At 42.4% G+C, this 20,503-nt stretch overlaps 1 protein-coding gene across 4 annotated transcripts in view; it reads left to right on the forward strand.

Moving 5' to 3' along the window:
• Window positions 1-20,503, forward strand: part of FGD5 (FYVE, RhoGEF and PH domain containing 5) — a 116,755-nt gene that overhangs the window by 71,932 nt on the left and 24,320 nt on the right. For 3 of the 4 annotated variants that reach the window (XM_064455791.1, XM_064455788.1, XM_064455790.1), the window contains exons 7-12: window positions 1,417-1,573; window positions 5,392-5,479; window positions 8,632-8,682; window positions 10,263-10,321; window positions 17,750-17,821; window positions 19,362-19,430. In XM_064455791.1, coding sequence (XP_064311861.1) covers window positions 1,417-1,573; window positions 5,392-5,479; window positions 8,632-8,682; window positions 10,263-10,321; window positions 17,750-17,821; window positions 19,362-19,430 — 496 coding nt within the window. The remainder of the gene's footprint in view (window positions 1-1,416; window positions 1,574-5,391; window positions 5,480-8,631; window positions 8,683-10,262; window positions 10,322-17,749; window positions 17,822-19,361; window positions 19,431-20,503) is intronic. The other variant, XM_064455789.1, reaches the window with a different exon arrangement.

A 20,503-nucleotide genomic window follows, 5' to 3' on the forward strand; every position in this document is an offset into this window, starting at 1 on the left:
CCTGCTGAGGGACTCCACCTAAGCCAAACATCCTCACAGGGTGAAGTCTTTCCATGAGAGCATAAGACCATGCCTACCTAGGACAGACAAAGCTGCAAAAAAATTCATTCAGTTAAGGAGACCTCTGACTTAAGCCAGGTTGCCATGCCCTAGTCTATCAAACTGCTGGAATAAGAATGTCTAAGAGAAATTACCTCTGCAGACCCAAGCTGACTAAACCTACAGCAGCTAGCAGAGCCCCTGGCCTAGACTGAACTGCTCTGGTTCTGACAGCTTATGACAGACCATGCAGCTGACACCTCCATCCTGCTGGACTCCAGGAGGCAGTGGTCACCGGCAGTGGCTGATCCTATCCCAGCACTGCCACTGAGCGGTTAAGAAAGTCAGTTAGATCAAGAACTTTTCAGTAGCAATCCTAAATGCAGGGCACAGCTCTCCTTGTCAGCTCTGCACTTTCAAGTCAAAGCACACAACAAAGAAAGAAAAGGCTAAAGGGAACTGTATATTGGTTCGTGTCTGCCAAGGGGCTGCTACAAATGGTAAAGACTTAAAATATTTCATCAATAATTTATTATTTATACACTCATAAAACAAACAGAAGTGGTGTTTCCAACTGGGATCTAAAATGACTTGTGTCCTAAAGAAGTCACAGCCCTACTCTAGCCACAACCGGCCCGTTCCCTAAGATTCTGACCAGAAATACTCTGTGGTACTGGGGAAAAAAAACAGGCTCTATGCAAATACTCCCAACACAACAGAATGACAAATGGTATAGGGCTGCACTTATATAGGTTCCCAGGTCACCACCACCCTTGAACCTTCCAGTAAGTCCTTGCCAGTGTCTGTGATACTCCAGACACACTGTTGCTCTGACATCCCCAGGAACCATGTTCCTCTCTTAACTATGATTATTCTTTCACAATCTCAGATTTTGCCCTATTCTCTCCTTGTACATGCTTTGCAAATATTTCAATACTGTGCAAATGGATGCTGAGACAGATGATGGTGGGGCAGTGCTGAGAAGGGGGCAATGAAGGAGAGCTGAAGATATGATGTTACAACTGAAGGTGTTATGTTATCCCACCACAACCAGTGCTGAAGGCATTGCAGCAGCTGGAAGGTCTGTTTAGAGAAGCAGAAGCTGTGTCCAGAAAAGAGACATTCTACCCACTACAGACACACAGTGCTGCTATGGCAAAGGCACAGTTGAAGGATCAGCCCCTCAGGGTGCCCATTCTACAGCAGCCTGTTTTGTTATCCAGTATGTCAGTGAAGCACTCCCTCTTTCCTGCCATTTAACCTAGACTATAGCTGTATAGCTATAGACTTAGCCATTGTGGGTCTCATACAATGAGAAAGAAGTATGGGTCTTCTTTATTTACTTATTTGCTGCTGCTTTTTTTTCTGTGGCCTTAGGGAGGAACACCAGAAAGTTGCTGACGTTTTTCTCTCCAGAAAATCAAGGCTGAATCACCACACAGCATACATTATGCAGTTTGATAGGAATTTGGCTTTGCTAGATGAAACCTGCCTTAAATATTCTCAACTGGCTACCATAATTCAGGATTTTGAGGTAAGGTTCCCATGGTGTTTTTACCTTCATTAATGCATGGTTGTGCCATAGGCCTTACTCAAAGATCTTTTTTCGGCAACTCCACCAGTGTTCACATAGGGTAGAATGGAAGAATAGCTCTCTTCACACATCCTGGTGCTAAAACTGAAATGAGATGTTCACACGTGCATGATATGTTTCTGTTTCTGTGTGTGCATACAAAATGTATGTTTATGAACCTACAGGTGCATGATGTGTTTCTGTGTGTGTATACAAAATGTATGTTTGTGAATCTACAGGTCTGTGAGTATATTTTGCTGAAATATATGCACATAGTGGATTAGTTTCTCAGTCATGTATCAACTTATCAAGCTCTTTGAGGATGTGTTCGAGTTTATAACTATTATTACCATCTCTTCGTATCTTCCCTTCTTTCACTGCATTTTCCATCCTTTCTTTTGTATTGGGTCTCACCAGGATGAAGTTAGGGTTAGCCTGTGTAGGTGCTTAGCTGTTGGCAGTGATCAACCCACAACATCTTTACATTTCTCTGCATTTTTAAATGCATGTTAAATGCTTCCTCTGTTTACAGAGGATGTTGTGACAGGCAACACTGAACTGCACAGGAAGACACAAACTCCACTGGCCAGACAAAAGGTTCTTTTCATCTAGAATCCCTGAATGGTCTGTAACCTCTAGTCCTGTAACCTCTGGCCCTGTAGTAAGAAACACGTATTTTCCAGTTCTGTTAACTCACTCGTCCATGCTGAATAAATGAAAAACACCATCAAGACACGTGTGACAGAAATTCCATGATTCCTGATTACATTTTAGAGTACTGGCAATGTGGCCACTTCACATAATTTCAAAAGTGTAAACACATACGTGGATGGGAAATTTCAGTTGGGCTACACTGACTCTATTGATTTAAAGTGGTTAAAAGCTATGCTGCTTTATTGTGGGTCTAGAACCCCTGTTTCTTATTATCTTTAGCTGGTAAGAGAAATAACAATGTTTACTTGTGTGGCAGAGGGGCCTTAAGGATAAATTAGTGATCAGACCTTAAAGGTTATGTAGCATGCCGACTCTATGGGGTATGGATTATATTTTTCTCTGCAGCACATGTGAAATATTAAGAATAACAATTAATTTCAAAAGACATTTGGAAGTCAGCATTTACAAACAGATACCTTGCAATCACCACAATTGTTTCCTGTTAAGAGCTGAGGGGATCTCTGATGGCTCACACTTCTCTGAATGTGAACTTGGCAAATGCAGGCTTTCTACTGAGAGCCTGTACTCCCAGCATCCATCCCAGCCACATGCCTATACGCTTCTGTCTTAGCTATTGACCCTGAGAATTAGCTCTTATTTCTAAGAAAGCAGATGAGGCTTTCACTAGGATGAGATCAGCCAGATTTTGCCCTAGAATCAGTAAGTTCTGTAACTTCTTGCCCTCTCACATGCATGCATATACACACAAATGAGGGGGAGGTATGTCTAAGTCCTTTCCTATTGCATTTTTTTAAAGCATGACCACTATGATTTTTCCAGTCTTATAACACAGAATTTACAGCCTCATCTTGTTACTGGCACCTTTGACTTGAGTATGCGCGACTGGCAACGCTCAGCACAACCCTGAATGCACATTTGGTGAGAGCAGTCAGCCAGTCAGAGGAGTAATACAGTAACTTGAAACACCTCTACTGCCTTGGAAAATGCTGTCTTTTGCCAGCCATCTTTTAAATAGTTAGATTCCTTTCTCCTTTTGTCCCTCACAAGTGTCAAACACTTCAGAAATGTTGGTCAATGAACACTGAAACCCCGTGAAACTTGACTGGGATTTGGACTCAGATCTTGAAAGAAACCAGCTAGGTTTTGTGCCACTCCTCTCAGGTCCTGCTTTTTGGTGCCTCTGGAGATGTGGAGGCTTTTGAGGATTGAGTTTTGTGGATTGCTCTTGTTTTTGCAGCAATGTTGTGACACTTTGATGAGCTTTTAAATGGAATCATTTAGGTTGGAAAAGACCCTTAAGATCATTGAGTCCAACTGTAAACTTAACAGCACTAAACAATGTGCCTAATCACCACATCTTTTAAATACCTCTAGGGATGGTGACTCAACCGCTTCCCTGGGCAGCCTGTTCCAATGATTGACAACCCTTTCAGTGAAGAAATTTTTCCTAATATCCAACCAAAACCTCCCCTGGCACAGCTTAAGGCCATTTCCTCTCATCCTATTGCTTGTTATATGGGAAGAGAGACCAGCACCCGCCTTGCTACAACCTCCTTGCAGGTAGTTGTAGAGAGCAATAAGGTCTCCCCTCAGCCCCCTCTTCTCCAGGCTAAACCCCCACAGCTCCCTCAGCCGCTCCCCAGCACACTTGCTCTGCAGACCCTTCCCCAGCTCTCCAGACCCTTCTCTGGACACGCTCCAGCACCTCAAGGTCCTTCCTGTACTGAGGGGCCCAAAACTGAACCCAGCATTCGAGGTGTGGCCTCACCAGTGCCAAGCACAGGGGCACCATCCTGTGGCACCATGTGGCCTGCTCCTGCTGGCCACACTATTCCTGCTACCAGCCAGGATGCTGTTGGCCTTCTTGGCCGCCTGAGCATGCTGCTGGTTCATGTTCAGCCGGCTGTCAGCCAGCACCCCCAGGTCCTTTTCCTCCAGGCAGCTTTCCCACCACTCTGCCCCAGGCCTGGAGCATTGCCTGGGGTTGGTGTGACCCAAGGGCAGGACCCGGCACTGAGCCTTGTTGAACCTCCTACCACTGACCTCAGTCCATCGATCCAGCCTGTCCAGATCCCTCTGCAGAGCCTTTCTACCCTTGAGCAGATTGACACTCCCGCCCAGCTTGGTGTTGTCTGCAATCTTACTGAGGGTGCACTCGATCCCCTCATCCAGATCGTCAGTAAAGATATTAAACAGAACCGGCCCCAATACTGAGCCCTGGGGAACACCACTTGTGACCAGTCCCCAACTGGATTTAGCTGCATTCACCACAACTCTTTGGGCCCGGCCATCCAGCCGGTTTTTTACCCAGCAAAGAGTATACCCGTCCAAGCCATGAGCAGTCAGCCTCTCTAGGAGGATGCTGTGGGAGACGGTATCAAAGGTTTTACTAAAGTCCAGGTAGACAACACCCACAGCCTTTCTGTCATCCACTCAGTGGGTCACCTGGTCATAGAAGGAGATCAGGTTAGTCAAGTAGGACCTGTCTTTCATGAACCCATGCTGGCTGGGCCTGATATGCAGCAATATGCAATGGGTCGAATCTAAAGGGTGAAGGTAAAGACAAAAATGCTACTTCTTTTCCATGTTTGTGTTAAATCTGATCACAACCTCACTTTATTTCTTGTAAACACTCTCTGGACATTCAGTTCCAACTCAATCACAGGGAGATGCTTTGCTGTATTTTGCTCAATTCCATGCCTTGAAATAAGATACTAAAAAGTTGCAGGCAGAATAAACTTTCAGTCCAAAAAAGGAATAACAATGGGAAGCTTCACTGAGATCTGATACCACTGTCTTCAGATGCCACCCTAAAATCTTTATCCAACCTTTACCTTCTAAATGGTACTTGCTTTCCTCCCTTTTCTCTCTGAGTCCAAAATATTTGTGAATGATGCCATAGGAAAGAAACTGTTTACAGTGCTTCTTTATAGTCACAAAGACAATACCCCTAGCAAGCTGGGTAAATTGGGAATGATTCAATGGAATTTGTGCACGCAATTGGTAGCAAACTTTCATAGTACGCATCAGGTGGAGACGACAATTTGCTGCTGAGCTCACACATCTCTGATCTTTGTGTTTCCTTTCCCTTCCATTGAGGACAGCAGAGCTCTGGTGGCAGCCCTCAGAGTGTGAAACACCAGCTTTTGAAGGTGGTGCAGCGTGTCTTCCAGTATCGTGTGCTGCTCACAGGTCAGTACTGTTGTCAGTACTCAGTTGCTGTCTGGGACTTCCTGGGAACTTCAATATGCTTAGTATGGGATTTGGGAAATGTCAGGGAGCCTGGGAAGGAGCAGGCACTTCTTCAGCACAACCACACTGAAAGGTCACAAAAAAGTGTAAGGTCAGGTGCTTTTAGGCATTCCTTCTTGGCTTTTTCCTTTTGTGAATTAGGAGAGGCACAGTTCAGCCTCATGGCCAGCAAACAGGTTTGTTTTTATTTATGTCAAGGGTGATTATCAGAGACAGTAGGGGACAGCAGTCCCCAGCAAGGGGACTCTGTACTGTATCCTGTATGACAGTGGCAAGCACCATCTCCTTCTATTCCATCAACAAAGCAGTTGTACCCAGTAGGGCACCCTAAGCCCTATGTCACTACACCTAAGGCTAGTGATATGTTTAAGCAAAAATCCCAGTCCAATTTCTCTGCACTGTAGGAGGCAGATATCCAAATTTACATTAACAGTACATTTACAGATTTTACATTTACAGTAACACCTTCCCTTTACATTCAGGACCATATATCTAACTCCCACCTGGAGTCTCTCCAAGGAGGGTTGTGTAATCTGGTGGCTCATCCTCTGCAAGCCACAGCAAATCTAGCAAGTCTGAGCCTGTGAGGGGAGCACACATTCTGGAACATTCCGGAGTTTAGGTTTGTAATTAATGAACAGGTTGGGGAAGGAAATAGTGAAATGTAACAATGAATCTCAGTGTTGTCAAGTGATTTAGTCAGATCAGAACACAAAAGAGCAGGCATCCATAGATATAAAGATGGAGAAATGCTTTGGGAGTATGTATATGTGTGGGTGGAGAGAGATGCAAGTTATGTGTGGGACAGTAAAAAAGAAGCCATAAACCCTGCCCATACTCAACAGCTGATGAAGGGCACAGCATATTAGAAGAGAATCCTATAAATGCAGCAGAACAAAGTGACCATATGAAATTTTTATTCACAGCACAGATTAGCAGCAGTTTCGTCTTGCTCCAGACACTTTGATCAAGGATGCAACTCATTATTCACAGATGGTTTAGCTTTTTTAGTACGAGCAATACAAATGAACACCAGATGTCAATAGTTGGACTTTTTTTCTGTCTGACTTGCTTCCCTCTTTGGGTGTGTCTACATTATGGGCAATTTTCCAGACTTGTGCGTTGCAGTACTTAGTAGTCTCACATGATTCTTACTGTGTTTTTTAGTACTTGCACAAAAATTCTGCATCTAAGAAAATGGACTTGGCATGTCCCTGTCAGAAATACCCCCACTATGCTCTGTTTTCTCTGCCCGTTTCTGTGGTGCACAAGGTGAATTGCAAACATGAAGCATGGTATTTTGTGAGAGAGCTGGAAGGGTTTCAGTGCAGCTCCAGTGACTGGAATCTGTCTATGCTTGAAGCAACTTGAGCTCCTCCTTGTCGCAGGTACTGGCACTAACTGGGAAAATGAAAGCTTTTGTGTGTAGTGGGATAAGGTCTGCTGGATTAAGATATTCCAGAAAAGAGGTTTGCTGCTTCAGTTCTTCACCTCAAGAAACCAAGCCCCTCTTTGCCTCCTAGGACAGGGTGTTTCTGGAAAAGTGCAGTCCTTCAGATTCTCTAGACAGGATAAAAAAATTAAAGTATGCGGGTGTACTTGTATGTTCATAACTAACTATTTCTACCAGATAAGGAAGGGTATTTTATGAGGATGTTGGTTGCCAACTATTGTGCTACAGCTAAAAGGAGTTGGCCACTAAGTTAAATGTCCATAGCCAAGGACAGAGCTTGCAGCTGTGAAAAGGATGCTAAATATTGCCTGATAACACCGCACAACCTCTTCCTGCCTGAATGAGTACAGGCAGATGCTTTCCCAAATGCATGTAAAAGCCAGGTAGATTTCGGGACACCAGGCAGAGCACAGCACTAGAAGTAGAAATGTGTATGGATAGGACATTCAAGGGAATGGATATCCATGCACAGCACCATTTTCAGCACAGAGGCCTAGTTCTTGGGTGCAGAATTTAAAGTCTGGATTCATCAGAAAGATAAGAATGAAGTATTTCAGGATTAGGCTTTTAAAATGGTGGAACTCATATAGTACAGACATTAAAAGCATGAAGACCCAGACAAAGACAAGACAGATGATCCAAGCCAAGTAGTCCAAATAACACTGACAGGTTAAAGGTTTGTATATAATGCAAATATAATTCCTGTACATGTAAGTCATATTGTGTGTATTTTACAGAATCTATTTTCAGAATGTGTTTGAGTTAGTAGTAATCATTGAACTCTGCATGTACAGAACCAATCTCCTTCCTGTGTCTATAAAATGCATGTAATTCACTTACATAGAAAATCAGTCATTTCAGCCAAAACTACTCATTCAGATGGGAAAATAGAATTCATTAGAACAATTATTTGTAAAGCGGTACTACTCAGCAATTCTCTTGGCTAAGAAACAAGGAAATATTTTTGTCACTCTCTGTTTATTTGTTTATACCTGCCAAGTTACATGATCCAAATCTGTATCAACGCTCTTGCATTGATTCTCAAAGCAGAATGCAGTCAAAGATGAGTTTTGCTTTGGAAAGAGGCTATATACACTTAATTATTTGGGAATAAAGTGATATGGGACATTACTGTATATGCCCCTTCCCTGGAAGTGTTCAAGGTCAGGCTGGACGGGACTTTGAGCAACCTGGTCTAGTGGAAGGTGTCCCTGCCCATGGCAAGGGGGTTGGACTAGATGTCTTTAAGGTCCCTCCTGTAGGGGAATAGACAGGGATCGGCGACCGGAAGATCACGGGATGTGACGGAAAGATAGACTCCTCCCCATAGGAGTGGCAGGAACAGGAAGCGCAAGAGCTATATAAGCGTGTGACGCAGCCAAATAGACGGACATTTTGTATCCATCATATTGATGTCTGTGCATCACTGTCCCCAGGATGGGTAGAGCCCTGTGTCCCGGAGATATGCGGCCCAAGATAAGTTAAGTTCTCCCATAGAAGCGTACAGCTACACCTCCCAACCCAAATCATTCTGTTGTTCTATGATGAGGATTTTAGGTTTTAGTCAATAACACTACAAATTATGTGGATCTGTATTCTGATTACTGGACGTCTGTGTCTGTCTGATTATTTTCTACAGATTACTTGAATAATCTTTGCCCTGATTCTACAGAGTATGAAGACACACAAGGTAAAATTAAACGGATAGAACAAAAATTCTGCTTTGCTAACTCTGCTTCTAAAGAAGTACAGGATCTATACTGGTAGTATATGGAAGAGGACTGTTTTCAAGATTTTGTGTTAACAGGTTAGATGCAAGATCTGTAAGAACTGATGATTAATTTAGACAAATTATTTAGGGCAAGAACCCTACTTTTTTTTTCTTTGAAACTTGTGGGCCTCCTATGGTTATGACGTGATCAACCTACATTATCTTACATTATTATACAAGCATGGTGCAGATATTGTAGCTCTGTCCCAGTTATTGGGGAAATCCTAGTCCTCTCTGGCTCTGTGCATATTTGATCACTGTGAAGTCATTTGGGATGGCTCCACCTGTTTATTTGTGTACCATTATTTGTGTATGCCTGCTGTGTTCTGTGAACTTTGGAGAAACCCAGGAGGTTTGAATCATGTATCTGTACTCTTGATTTCTTAAGCCTAAGTAAAATTGAAGGACACTGCATAAAAATCAGTTCTGCACAATGAAGAACAACTCCAGATGTTCAGCTGCTAACACTATCCTTTCCAACACATTAGTTGGTTAAAGCAGAAGTCTCCTACTCCCACTGAAGTCAAAGCCAGGTTTATCTGTGGCCTCAGTGGGAGTAGCTTCCAGGCTGGAGTAAGCAGGTATAACATTGTATTAATGAAACCAGTTACCTCTCTGTTACGCTGAGTGTAAATCCAAACCAACTCATAGCAATAAGGTCTGTGACTGACTGAAGGTTAGTCAGTTCTGACCAAGAGTAGAGACTCCTGAAAGATTTAGGACCCTAGACACTGAGAGTGGGACTACAGCTATACCAGTAATTTAAACAAGGCCAGGGCAGATGCTCAAGCCCTGTGGCCACAATTGCTTATCTTGGTTGTGGTTGGCACATGCTTGTCACATTTCTGGCCAGTGATGGCTAGCTTGCTCCCAGATTATGCCAAGAAACAGACAGGATGCCCTGCTCCACGGGGGAAGAGATATGAGATAAGGACCTGAGCCATGTTATGACACTGCTCTCAGGGCCAGCAAACATGCCCTGGCCCAGGTTATTTGCTAGTGGAGAATCCAGGTGTTAATTCATGTCACCACTTCATACACACTTCTGTCAGAAAGGGATGACCTGTCCTCTCCCTTGGCAGTAAGGGGAAACAGATTACCTTATATTGCCATGCTTCTGGATGGCTAAAGCTGGGTTACATTAATCTCTCCCTACCACAAGCTCCAATTGTCAAAAATCTGCAACTAGAAAACATCACAAAAAGCTTTTGTGCCGTGCAAGGTTGCTTAAAAGGGACCTCATGATCTCTCTCAGTCAGCACAAGTATGATGCAGAGTTTCACACAAGAAAACGATGAAGGGAAGGGGAACTGACAGCACTGTGCCATGTCTTAAATTTGCTGGGCAGTCACATTCTGAAGGTGCCAAAGAAGTTAAAGGAGCTGCTGCAGGGATGTTGCTTACTTTTTTTTAAAGATGCCCTTGCAAACAGAAGGGACTGGGGTTATTTTCTTACTCTTTTATGTGATTCACTGTGTTTGTTTTGCTTCATCCCTCAGCTGCCTTATTCATTGTTTCTGAAATCACAGACCGAGCCAATGACAGTATGCTCCAAGCGGTGAGTCCTATAATGACACATGCTCTTGATTGATAGTGTATTTTCTGCACATCTGCTGAAGTAAATGCATATCTCTGCTAAATTCTGAAGCCTCCTCCAGGGTGAGACTTACGGGTTTATACAGATCTGGTTTACAGTATTGCAGATGGAGTAGGTCTATGAACTTTAGTGCAGCTGTGCATGTTGTAAGTCACCATAGCAAGCAGCACAAAGTTTTTTCCTTCTTGGGTTGCTGAAATGGAATGTGGAGCAATGAAGTGAGAAGCAGGAATTTTCATGGTTGTATTGCCTGCCTGGAATGTTTCTAGAAATGAAATGTTGAAGACATCACAAATGTACTGTGAAAGATACATTCTGAGCTCATCTACATAATTTTTCCACAGTTCTGGAATCCCATTTTACTTCAGAATAGGTCATGGTTTATAGTCTTGCAAAAGATCACACAACCAAATAGACTGGCCAAGACTTTCATAGGTTAGAGCTCATGTCTAAATTCCGATTTAGGTATCTAAATAAATTACATAGCTTTCCAAAGCAATTAACAGTTTTGTAAGGTCAGTGTGATTTATTAATACTGCTTACATAATATTAGAGGCCTAATTTACTTGCAAAGATAGCCTGCATTAAGCTGGTCTTATGATCATTTGTTTGAGAAAAAACTCCTTTTCCTGTGAGGGTGCCAGCGCAGTGGCACAGGCTGCCCAGGGAGGCTGTGGGGTCCCTTCCCTGGAGACATTCACACCCCGCCTGGACGCGGCCCTGTGCCCCCTGCTCTGGGTGTGCCTGCTCAAGCAGGGGGTGGGACGGGATGATCTCCAGAGGTCCCTTCCAAACCCCGCCAGTCTGTGATTCTGTGATTCTGTTTCCAAGGATCTAGGTCTGATTTTTGTCTAAGATGATAGGATTTTTCTATTGACATCAGTAAGAAGCAGTGTTGGGAGCCATAGAGAGCATAGAGAGTTGGGAGAGCAGAGAGACTATCAGACACAGGATCCAGAAGGTTCCATAGGAATTCACCTTGGACCTCTGGGTGATAACTAAAGGCAGTGCCTTTTTTTTTTTTTTGTCACACTAGCCACCCACACCTGCAGCTGAATACTCTCCTGAGGTCCATACTTGCTTTAGCCGCACAGACCTAGCATTCAGCTCAAGTAGTTAGAAAGAAGTACCTACAGTCTTCACAGTCTAATGAAATGTTGCTCAGTAAGTCCATAGTTTCAGAGTTGTTCTGTAGAGTGGCCAGATTACATTTCTTTTTGTGATAAAACTCTAAGCTTGTTAGAGCTAGAAAATAGTCATAATACAGCCCAATATTAAAAAAAACCCCACTACCATTTTAAGCACTTCTTTCCAAGGCATTTAGATTACCAAGGAGTACATGCAGGTGCTAAGGAAGATGTTGATTGTTATGTGGTTTGTGTTCAATAGCATGCATCTCATTCCAGGCAAACGGCATTTCATCCAATAGTGAGTGGTTACACTGAAGTGTTTCTTTCTTAAAAGGTGTTTCATCTTAAGTATTTTATCATTGCATTGAGTCACAGGGTTTTCAAGTGGTTGGGAATGTATCATACTTTTTTTGGAATCTTTCACATTTTATTTCTCATTTGAACGTTGCTGAATTTAACATCATGCATTGGGATTTTGCTATGGCTTTGCTAAATTAAAGATCTCTTTGGCATTGCAAACATCCTTCCCTATGGTTAATTACAGATGACATTCAATTAACTTCTTTATTATTTTATTTACTGAGCAGAGAGAGGCTTGTTAATAGGCACTCAGGCACCAAAACACAGAATTCAGGAGACAAAGGAAAAACACCTGGGCATCAATGCAGACAAGGAGAAGAAACAAAATATCAACACTTCTTAGTAAGAGCTTGTTTTCAGGTAGGATTTTAAGGTTGAAAGAATGAGTGCACAGGAATTGTTAGGGAAAGACACATATTGGAGGCCACTACAGCTATGCACCAGCACTGCTGACTCAGCATATTCCCTTTAACACCTTTGTCCTCTGGCTGCAGGGGAATGGAACCACTGCGTGAAGCAGTGAACTCAGAGTGTGTGACATGGTAAAAATGCAGTAGGTCATCTAGATGAAGGATGTTTTTTGCAACAGCTTGGGAGGTAAGAATGAAAGAGTCTCAAAACCTAAGATGCCCTTCATCTTTTAAAACTGAAGCTTTCATGCTTTGTTCAGAGAAGTAGAAGCATCTGCTTGCAGAAAATGAATCCAAGAGCCAAGAATGTCAACTTTTGCTCACATCTGGAAATCTCTGCTGCTCAGGTTTAAAAGCCATGTCTCTGATGTGTGCCAAGGTCATAAATGGAGCCCATGTGTTCATGGGCTGTTTCAGAACACCAAGTTCAGTGACAATCTCTTCATGGCCAGCAACAGACAAAACCCAAGCCTTCTATTATTTGCAACAGAAGGGGATAAGTTGTAGTTAAAACTACTTACTCTTTCCTGAATAGAGAAACCTGTCTTCATGGATCTGCCTCCTTCCCCATCTGATAGCTAGAATTGAGACTGAGGCTCTGAATCTGCTTCTCCTGAAGCCAGTGGCAAAATTACCACAGATCAACATGAAGTCCAACTGGTGGATTTCTGGTTTTGTGCAGAGATGATCTCAAGCCATGACAACAGATCAAGATTTCGAGCATTCTGAAGTTCAAGGTTTTTAATGTCAAAACTCAAAATTCAGATCTGCATTTCCACTTAATGCAAACTTTAAAAAGCTTGGACCTATTGATTTGGTTTAAGTCCATTTCCGCTTTTCTGCTCCAAGCTTCTCCACCCCCAACCCTATCCCAGCACATCTACCTCAGAACACATTCCCCCTTCATACAATAACATCAGCCCATTTGTTGTGTTGATGAGGCTCTGTGACAACCTGAAACCTTCAAACCTTCATTTTAAAGACAGGACTTTTTTTACTCCTGCTGATTGCTAATGAAAAGTTACAAACATGAATCATGTGTAAACAAAGCAGCACACTCTGCTTCAGCAAGCAGGCAGCCTGAACACCTTTGCTGAGTGTAAAACTATATCAGCTATGCTGACCTCTTTGGTTGCTTACTCTGAGCTTTATTTGAAGACAATTTGGGTATCAGCACAAACTATTTTGTCATCAGCCATTGTAGTAGATAGGATGGGGACAAAAGTCGGGAGGGAAGTCTTTGTAGATAAAATGTTGCAATACAGCCAAACGTAATGGTGAAGGAGAAGAAGGGAAGGAGAAAGAGACAAGCAAAAGAGAAAAGCAAGATGCATGGAAAGAATGATGTTCATACAGAAAAATTGAGAGTGATGTTCATCGTTGACAGCAATAACCAGTAGTGAATTACTACATAAACACTACTCTTACCAAAACAAAAGAACAGATGTAGATTGCAGGGAGGATGTGGTCTAACAAGCCTAGAGTTTTATCATAAAAAGAAATGTAATCTGGCCTCTCTACAGAATTACTCTAAAACTACGCGCTTACTGAGCAAAGGTTTCAACAGGTTTGATTCTGATTTTCTTTCTCCTCAGGCAAAGAATTTAAAATCATACTTTTCCATTATTAAAGCATTCACAGAATCACAGAATCACAGAATGGCAGGGGTTGGAAGATCATCCCGTCCCACCCCCTGCGTGAGCAGGCACCCCCAGAGCAGGGGCACAGGGCCGCGTCCAGGCGGGGGGTGAATGTCTCCAGGGAAGGGACCCCACAGCCTCTCTGGGCAGCCTGTGCCACTGCTCTGGCACCCACACAGGGAAGGGTTTTGTCCTCATGTTCAGGTGGAACTTCCCGTGTTCCAGCTTGTGCCCGTGGCCCCTTGGCCTGGCATTGGGCACCACTGAAAAGAGCCCGGCCCCATCCTCCTGACACCCGCCCTTCAGATATTTATAAGTACTGATGAGACCCCCCTCAGCCTTCTCTTGTCCAGGCTGAACAAACCCACATCTCTCAGCTTTTCCTCATTCTTTGTACCAAAATAATAAATATTTAATCATAAAACTGAAATCTCAGGAAAAGCTTCCACAGGGATACCTGTATTAGAGGTTGAGAATTTAAGAGCACAGTTCCTAACAGGTCACACATTTTTTTCTGGCACCTGTGATTCCTTAGATCTCACTCAGATTTATGGGATATTTGTGTGAATACTTTTCTGAAGTTAGAAGTATATATTAATGGCCAAAACCAAATTTGCTGTGTTCCATTACCATGCAGTGATTTAATCTCCACTAAGTCATGCTTTAATTTGAAGAACATCGCCATCTCATCTGAGTTTTGCAGATGTCACAGACTGTATAATAATTGCCATTAATAATGTCTGTTTTGGAACAATTTAATCGCAAATTCCACGTTGATTTTTACACTTCATTTTTTTTTATCATAGCATCAGAGCACATCTGCTCTTTTTTAAAACTGTGGCCTGGAAGAGATGAAACAAAATTTCCTTCTTTCCCATCTGTGTGAATGCTGTGGGTTTTGTGAAGGTGCAGGTTCACATCAAAGTTCAATATTCTGCTAAATCAGAGCTTGTCGTCCTGAATTAATATCCCATCCATAAAAGCCACAACCAGCAGTTCTTTTCTTTCTCTCAGATTTTAAAAAATGTGAAGAATTTAAGAAGTTACTCTAATTACAGAACAAACTGAACAATCTCACTCAAGACAGAGTGTTAATAACTTGTCATGTACCTGGTTGAAGTTCTAAGTGACAATTTAGACTTGGCATGTACCTGGAAGGAGGAATATTTCTGCTGCCATTTACCAACTCACCAAACTACACTCCAAAAATGAGACAGTTATAATCTACATTTTCTGCAGAATATAAAAAAATCATTATTAGCTTTTTTTTGTTTTATGATAGTAATACTCTAGCAGTTTTTCCCTCGGAACTATTTTCAGAGACATTATGATATTAACTATATCCACAGCCTTTTCATCAAGTAGGAAAATATTACTCGCAATTCACAGATGTACAAACAGAGGCATAAGGCATACCATCACTGCGTAGCAGTAAGTCTGCCTGTAACTCCAGGAGACATTCACTACTTGAACTAAGCAGTGTTTGTATTGCTCTCTGAACTTCTGCAATCCATTAGAGGCCTTGAGGCACTAAGAGCTATAAATCATTGTTGCTATTAACAGCTGGTGAATTCCTTGGGGAGACGTTCCTCCTACATAGACATAATGGTAATATGATGGAAGCTGCAGTTCACTGCTATAATGGCCCAAGAAGGATTTCAGCCACCCATATCTGCTGTACTAGCTGGGTGGAGCTTTGTTTTCATTTTTTACTCGTAGTTTGTGAAGGATGTTTGAAAGGAGAATGATGGTAGTTTTAAGGAGAATGAAGAAAACGATATAAACAGGGAATTTTAGGGGAACTGTAGGGAAACTATATGCCCCTCAGCTGCCCACATCCCCAGATAAATTACTGTCCTTCACATGTGATGGCTGTTTGACTTCCTACAGGAAATGAGTTTGATACAAGTCTGTCCATTTCCTGGTGAACATGTGTCCATATTGCAAAAGTCAGCATTACAACAGGCGCCTCTGCTAGCAGTCCTAAGGAAAGCTGACGTGTATCTGAGCTGCAGCAACTTCTCCCACTCTTGTAGAAGCCCCAATGAGTAGTACTAGCATTGGCCATGTGTGTGCTCACAGGAGGGCACTGCATTTTCTACGGATGAAGAACAGGTTTCCATTGTGGAAGCTGTCAAATTGACAAGTTTTGCTAGGGCTAAAATACCCTTTAGTGATGGGAAAGTCCTTTGCAAATGTCTTTTGCAAATGTCAGCTGTCCCATGATCCCTGGTATTTCCTGTATTATTAGTTTATACATTCTGTTTCCATTTTGCTGGCCTATAGTATTTTAGAAGTGACCTGAAAAAAATCCATTTGTTAATTCCTGCACTACAAAAGAGATACCTGATGGCTGAAATTCTTGAAAATGTGTCAACTGCCAGTTATATTGCATGACCACAGTGCAACCCTGTGCTGGTCAAGGCTTGTAGGTGTTTCCATATGTTTGATATGCAGTTACTGATTAAGAACTAAACTTAGTATCATGCTAAAAAGTGTAATATTTCACCAGGGCAGTAACATAAAGAGGTATTTCAGGCTTATCTCAAAAAGCAATCTGAGATAGGTACATTAATTGTGTTTAAATCCAGGGTAAATTAGCCTTGACAGACCATCATGTTGACATGGATATGCTCCTTCTGGTATCTGTGATAGCTTTCTTAATTAGCTGATTCTGTAGACAGCACTAATCCTGTAGACAGCCTGATTTGTATCAGGCAGATACACTGTATGACCTAATCCTGTCTAACTAAGCCCAGGGGTACCCTAATGCCAGTCAATGGAGCATAGGAAAACAGGCCATTATCTGTCATAGCAGAAAACTGTAGTCAAAGGCTGCCACGTCATGAAGCTATATCAAATACGATCCTTTACTCTGTAGTTTATCTGGGAGTGTAACTGAGGAGGTAGGATACAATGGCTAACTTAGACAAGAGACTCCTAATTTTTTTACATATTCCAGTGATGATTCATTCCTGCTGTGCAGCCCATTCTACTATTCTGACCAGATAAAACTACAGCTGAATCCTTTGTACTTGGCTTTAGCAGACTCACCTGCTAAATGGAAGGAGATTTGAAAAGACTGTAGCAATATTGCAAAGGCACATACATCCCTTCTTCCTCCTTTGTATATTCACCCAATGCCATCTTTTTTATGAGAGAATAGGCTTAGCTAGGTTAATCTTATTTACCACCTTCATAGACAAGTTCATGCCACATGCTAGTGCCCACTGACTGTCAGTGCTTTAAGGCTGGGTAACGGTATCAGAGTTTGATAATGAACTTCCTGATCTTTGCAAAGCATCAAAAGAGAGATGCAGCTTCATTGTCTGCTTACTAGTTAACCTTCTAGATCCCCTATTGCAAAGCCATTCATCAGTTATCACAGAATATAAACCTCCAGATAATCCTAGACAGTCTTATGGTATCAAAGCATGCTTTGGATTATCTGTGTCATGCCACTAATGCACAGGCCTTTGGAGCAGATACTGTACTTTGTCTCTTCCAGTGTATTAGTTCCCAGAGCAAGAAAGTCAGCAAAGAGGCCAATATAAAAAAAAACATATGGAGTTAGCAGGCCCTTTTGAAGGTGAACTAGAGGTATCAGAGGTAACAGGAGTATAGAGGCCACAGAAGATATGAAGGCAGATGATAAGGTCTTATAAAATATGTAAGGCTGGAAGAAGACTTTTTGTGCATAAGATTCCTGGGCTCAGTTCTCTCTGAAACCTAATCCTGTAATACTACTTTTAAAGAAATAAAATGGTGAGGAGGGGTGAGGGAAGGTTTGCCTGCTTTTCTAAAGAACAGTCACCATGTGGTCTCCTAAGCACTGTTTCTCTCCCCCAGGAAAACTTGCAGAAGCTGGTACACATTGAGCACAGTGTGAGAGGGCAGAGTGGCCTCCTCCAGCCAGGAAGGGTGAGTGCTGCAGGCAGATCTATGCTGATAAGGGCATTGTTTCCGGCCAGCTATATCTCTGGTTGTGTGGATGGCCAGATTTCAGATGTCTACAGGTGTTGTTTACTACTACTGTGGTAAGCGTTGGAGCAGAGCACTGGTTTGTGTAAAAAGCCATCACTCTGGTGGGGTGCAAAGAGATGTCCCAGGAGCCTCAGGCTGGGAAAGACATGCATTGCCCCTGCTTTTACACAGAAGCAGCCATTTGACTTTTCACTCCAGATGTCCTCAGCCACCCCATGTGTAGTGTGTTTTGACAGAGCTGCTGTTTTCCTCCCTATATACTCCTGTTGAAAGGTTGTAACATGAGCAGGAATCACTTGCAGCGATCCTCTGAGCCTGGAAAAGCTCAGAGTTTTATTTGGCTGGGTAAGAGCCTTAAATCAGGGGAAACTGTTTGGTTTCAAATTTTTATTCTCACCATTCCCCAGTGGTGCTCTTAATGCAAGACATCATTTTTAAGCAACACATGAACAGAGATATGGGAGAGTGTATAGCTCTGTCTTGCCATCCACATCAAAGGCAAATTTCCTCTGCTGGCTTTCAAACCTATCCAGTTTCCTCAGCTCCAACCTGCCTCTACACTTCAAAAGATTTCTTTCTTGAGTTTTGTAACTCTACATTTCCCTTCAGTCCAACAATATCTTCAGCAAAACTCAGGAAACAGTTTTCAAGGCGTGCATACTTGCAGTGTAAGATTCCTCATCAGCCAAATACTGCAGTCACCTCTATTTTTTTTTTTTTCTAACATCAGTATTCTCACTTGCCCTTGCCAGGTAATGCTTTAACAAATTTGGCAAAGCCCAGCATACAGAATTTGTGGGATTGGTCTCTTGGATTATGAATCGTTCTAGAGTAGAAAACTACACCAGACTCCGCTCCCCATCTGAAATGAGTAGATGACTGTTAATCCACCGATGTAGTTCAGTTATTCTAGACCTTTTCAAATGTTATTGCAATTAAGTTCTACTATGCTGGTTTACATACATAGACCTATCTACATACATAGTAACAATATGGACTGACGAAGTACTGTGTTTGCAAACATGTACAGATTATGTATGCAGGCATAGTTACATGGATGTAGTATGCTGAAACCAAGGTTTCCGCTTTTCTTTTTGGTCTGCCTATTTTAGAGGATTTTTAAAGATGAGTTCTTTTCTGAAGCCCATGTTTACGTTACAGCCCATAGCTTTGCAATCTGTGACAGTCACCTCTGAGCACAGTTCACAGTGCAGAAGCAGTGGGCTGAGGACAAGGGGGTTTCCAACCCATTTATTTCTGATACAAATGCATGCCATGAAGAGCAGAAGGGCTAACCCAGGCAAAGACTAAGCCAGATAATAAGGAGTAAGGCTAGAAGCAAGTCTTGAGGTATCTGTCTCTTCCTGTGCTGATGAAAGCAATTAGAGTAGCTCTTTGCTAGGAGGAATATTCTCTTTTCTCAGTAAGATTCAGAATGAGAAGTCTCAGGATTACAACCTGGTGTTTTCTCCTTCAGATCTTTGTTAAAGAGGGAACGCTGATGAAAGTCTCGGGCAAAACCAGGCACCCTCGGCATTTGTTCTTGGTAAGATTTCTTTTGTATTTTTGCTGTCTCTCTCATATCTTCTCCTGCACTTACACAGCCCTGAACCCTGGCAGAAACCTTCAGGATGCAAGTCATTAAACCAAAAGCAGTGATGCGGTGAGACAGTTTCTGTTGCTAACAGGGCTTTAGTCCTTTTCACACATGTCCCATTGGTCATGCATACAGGAATACAGGCTGTGCAGCCCTCCATTTGTGCCACAGCTATGTATGGCCTTGACTAGGCCATAATTGTGCAAAGGAGTGCAAGTTTCCAAGGTGATCAGGAGGATGGGAGCTCCTGAATACTTCTAGCAATTAAGTTTCACACTTGAAAGTCCAACCCTAAGGCCTTAGGAGATTTGATTGGAAGAAACAGAGAACACCCTACCGCTGAAGTTTATGAAAGCTTTCTTTGGACTTCACTTGAAGCTCAAGTACTGGGTTTTAGTTCCTGCTGTTCACATCTATGTAAATTACATGACAACTGTGTGCATTGCCTTGGCATAGTCCCTCTGAACACACACCTCCAGCTCCCTGTTGATTAGAGAAACAGTTTTCAATGATGGTTTGCAAAATTCTTTGAAGATAGTTAAGAAAAATGAGCCTTTCATCAGTTGGCTGGAATGCATTTCACAAGGGTCCACAACCGTACTGCAAAAAATTCTAATATTTTCAAATCAAAACAGATTAAACCCCACTGTTTTGGAGATATGCTATTAACACTCATGCCTTCTGGTTTGCATTATATGCTACACTGAGCAGTGAGAGAGCATTTGAGACTCCAGGTTCCTGAGCTCTGTTCCCAACTTTTCAGGCAGATTATTGTGTAACCACAGGCATTTTTATGCATTTATCAGTAGGAAGGAGAAAATAATACTTGCCTGTGTCTTAGGAGTTTGTTATCTGCTTACCTTTTAATGTCTGAAAAATTCTTTAGAGCCCCTTCCCAGAAAAGAGTCATAAAGAACTGAGAATTACTGCTGCTGTTAACATTAAAGCTCTGTTTGCAGAATTTATTTTAAAATAAATGGCTTGTATGCCTGGAATACGTATTTGCTGTAGCCTCTGTAAGT

The sequence above is a fragment of the Phalacrocorax carbo genome, chromosome 6 (genome assembly GCF_963921805.1).
Source record: "Phalacrocorax carbo chromosome 6, bPhaCar2.1, whole genome shotgun sequence".
Classification (NCBI taxonomy): Eukaryota; Metazoa; Chordata; class Aves; order Suliformes; family Phalacrocoracidae; genus Phalacrocorax; species Phalacrocorax carbo.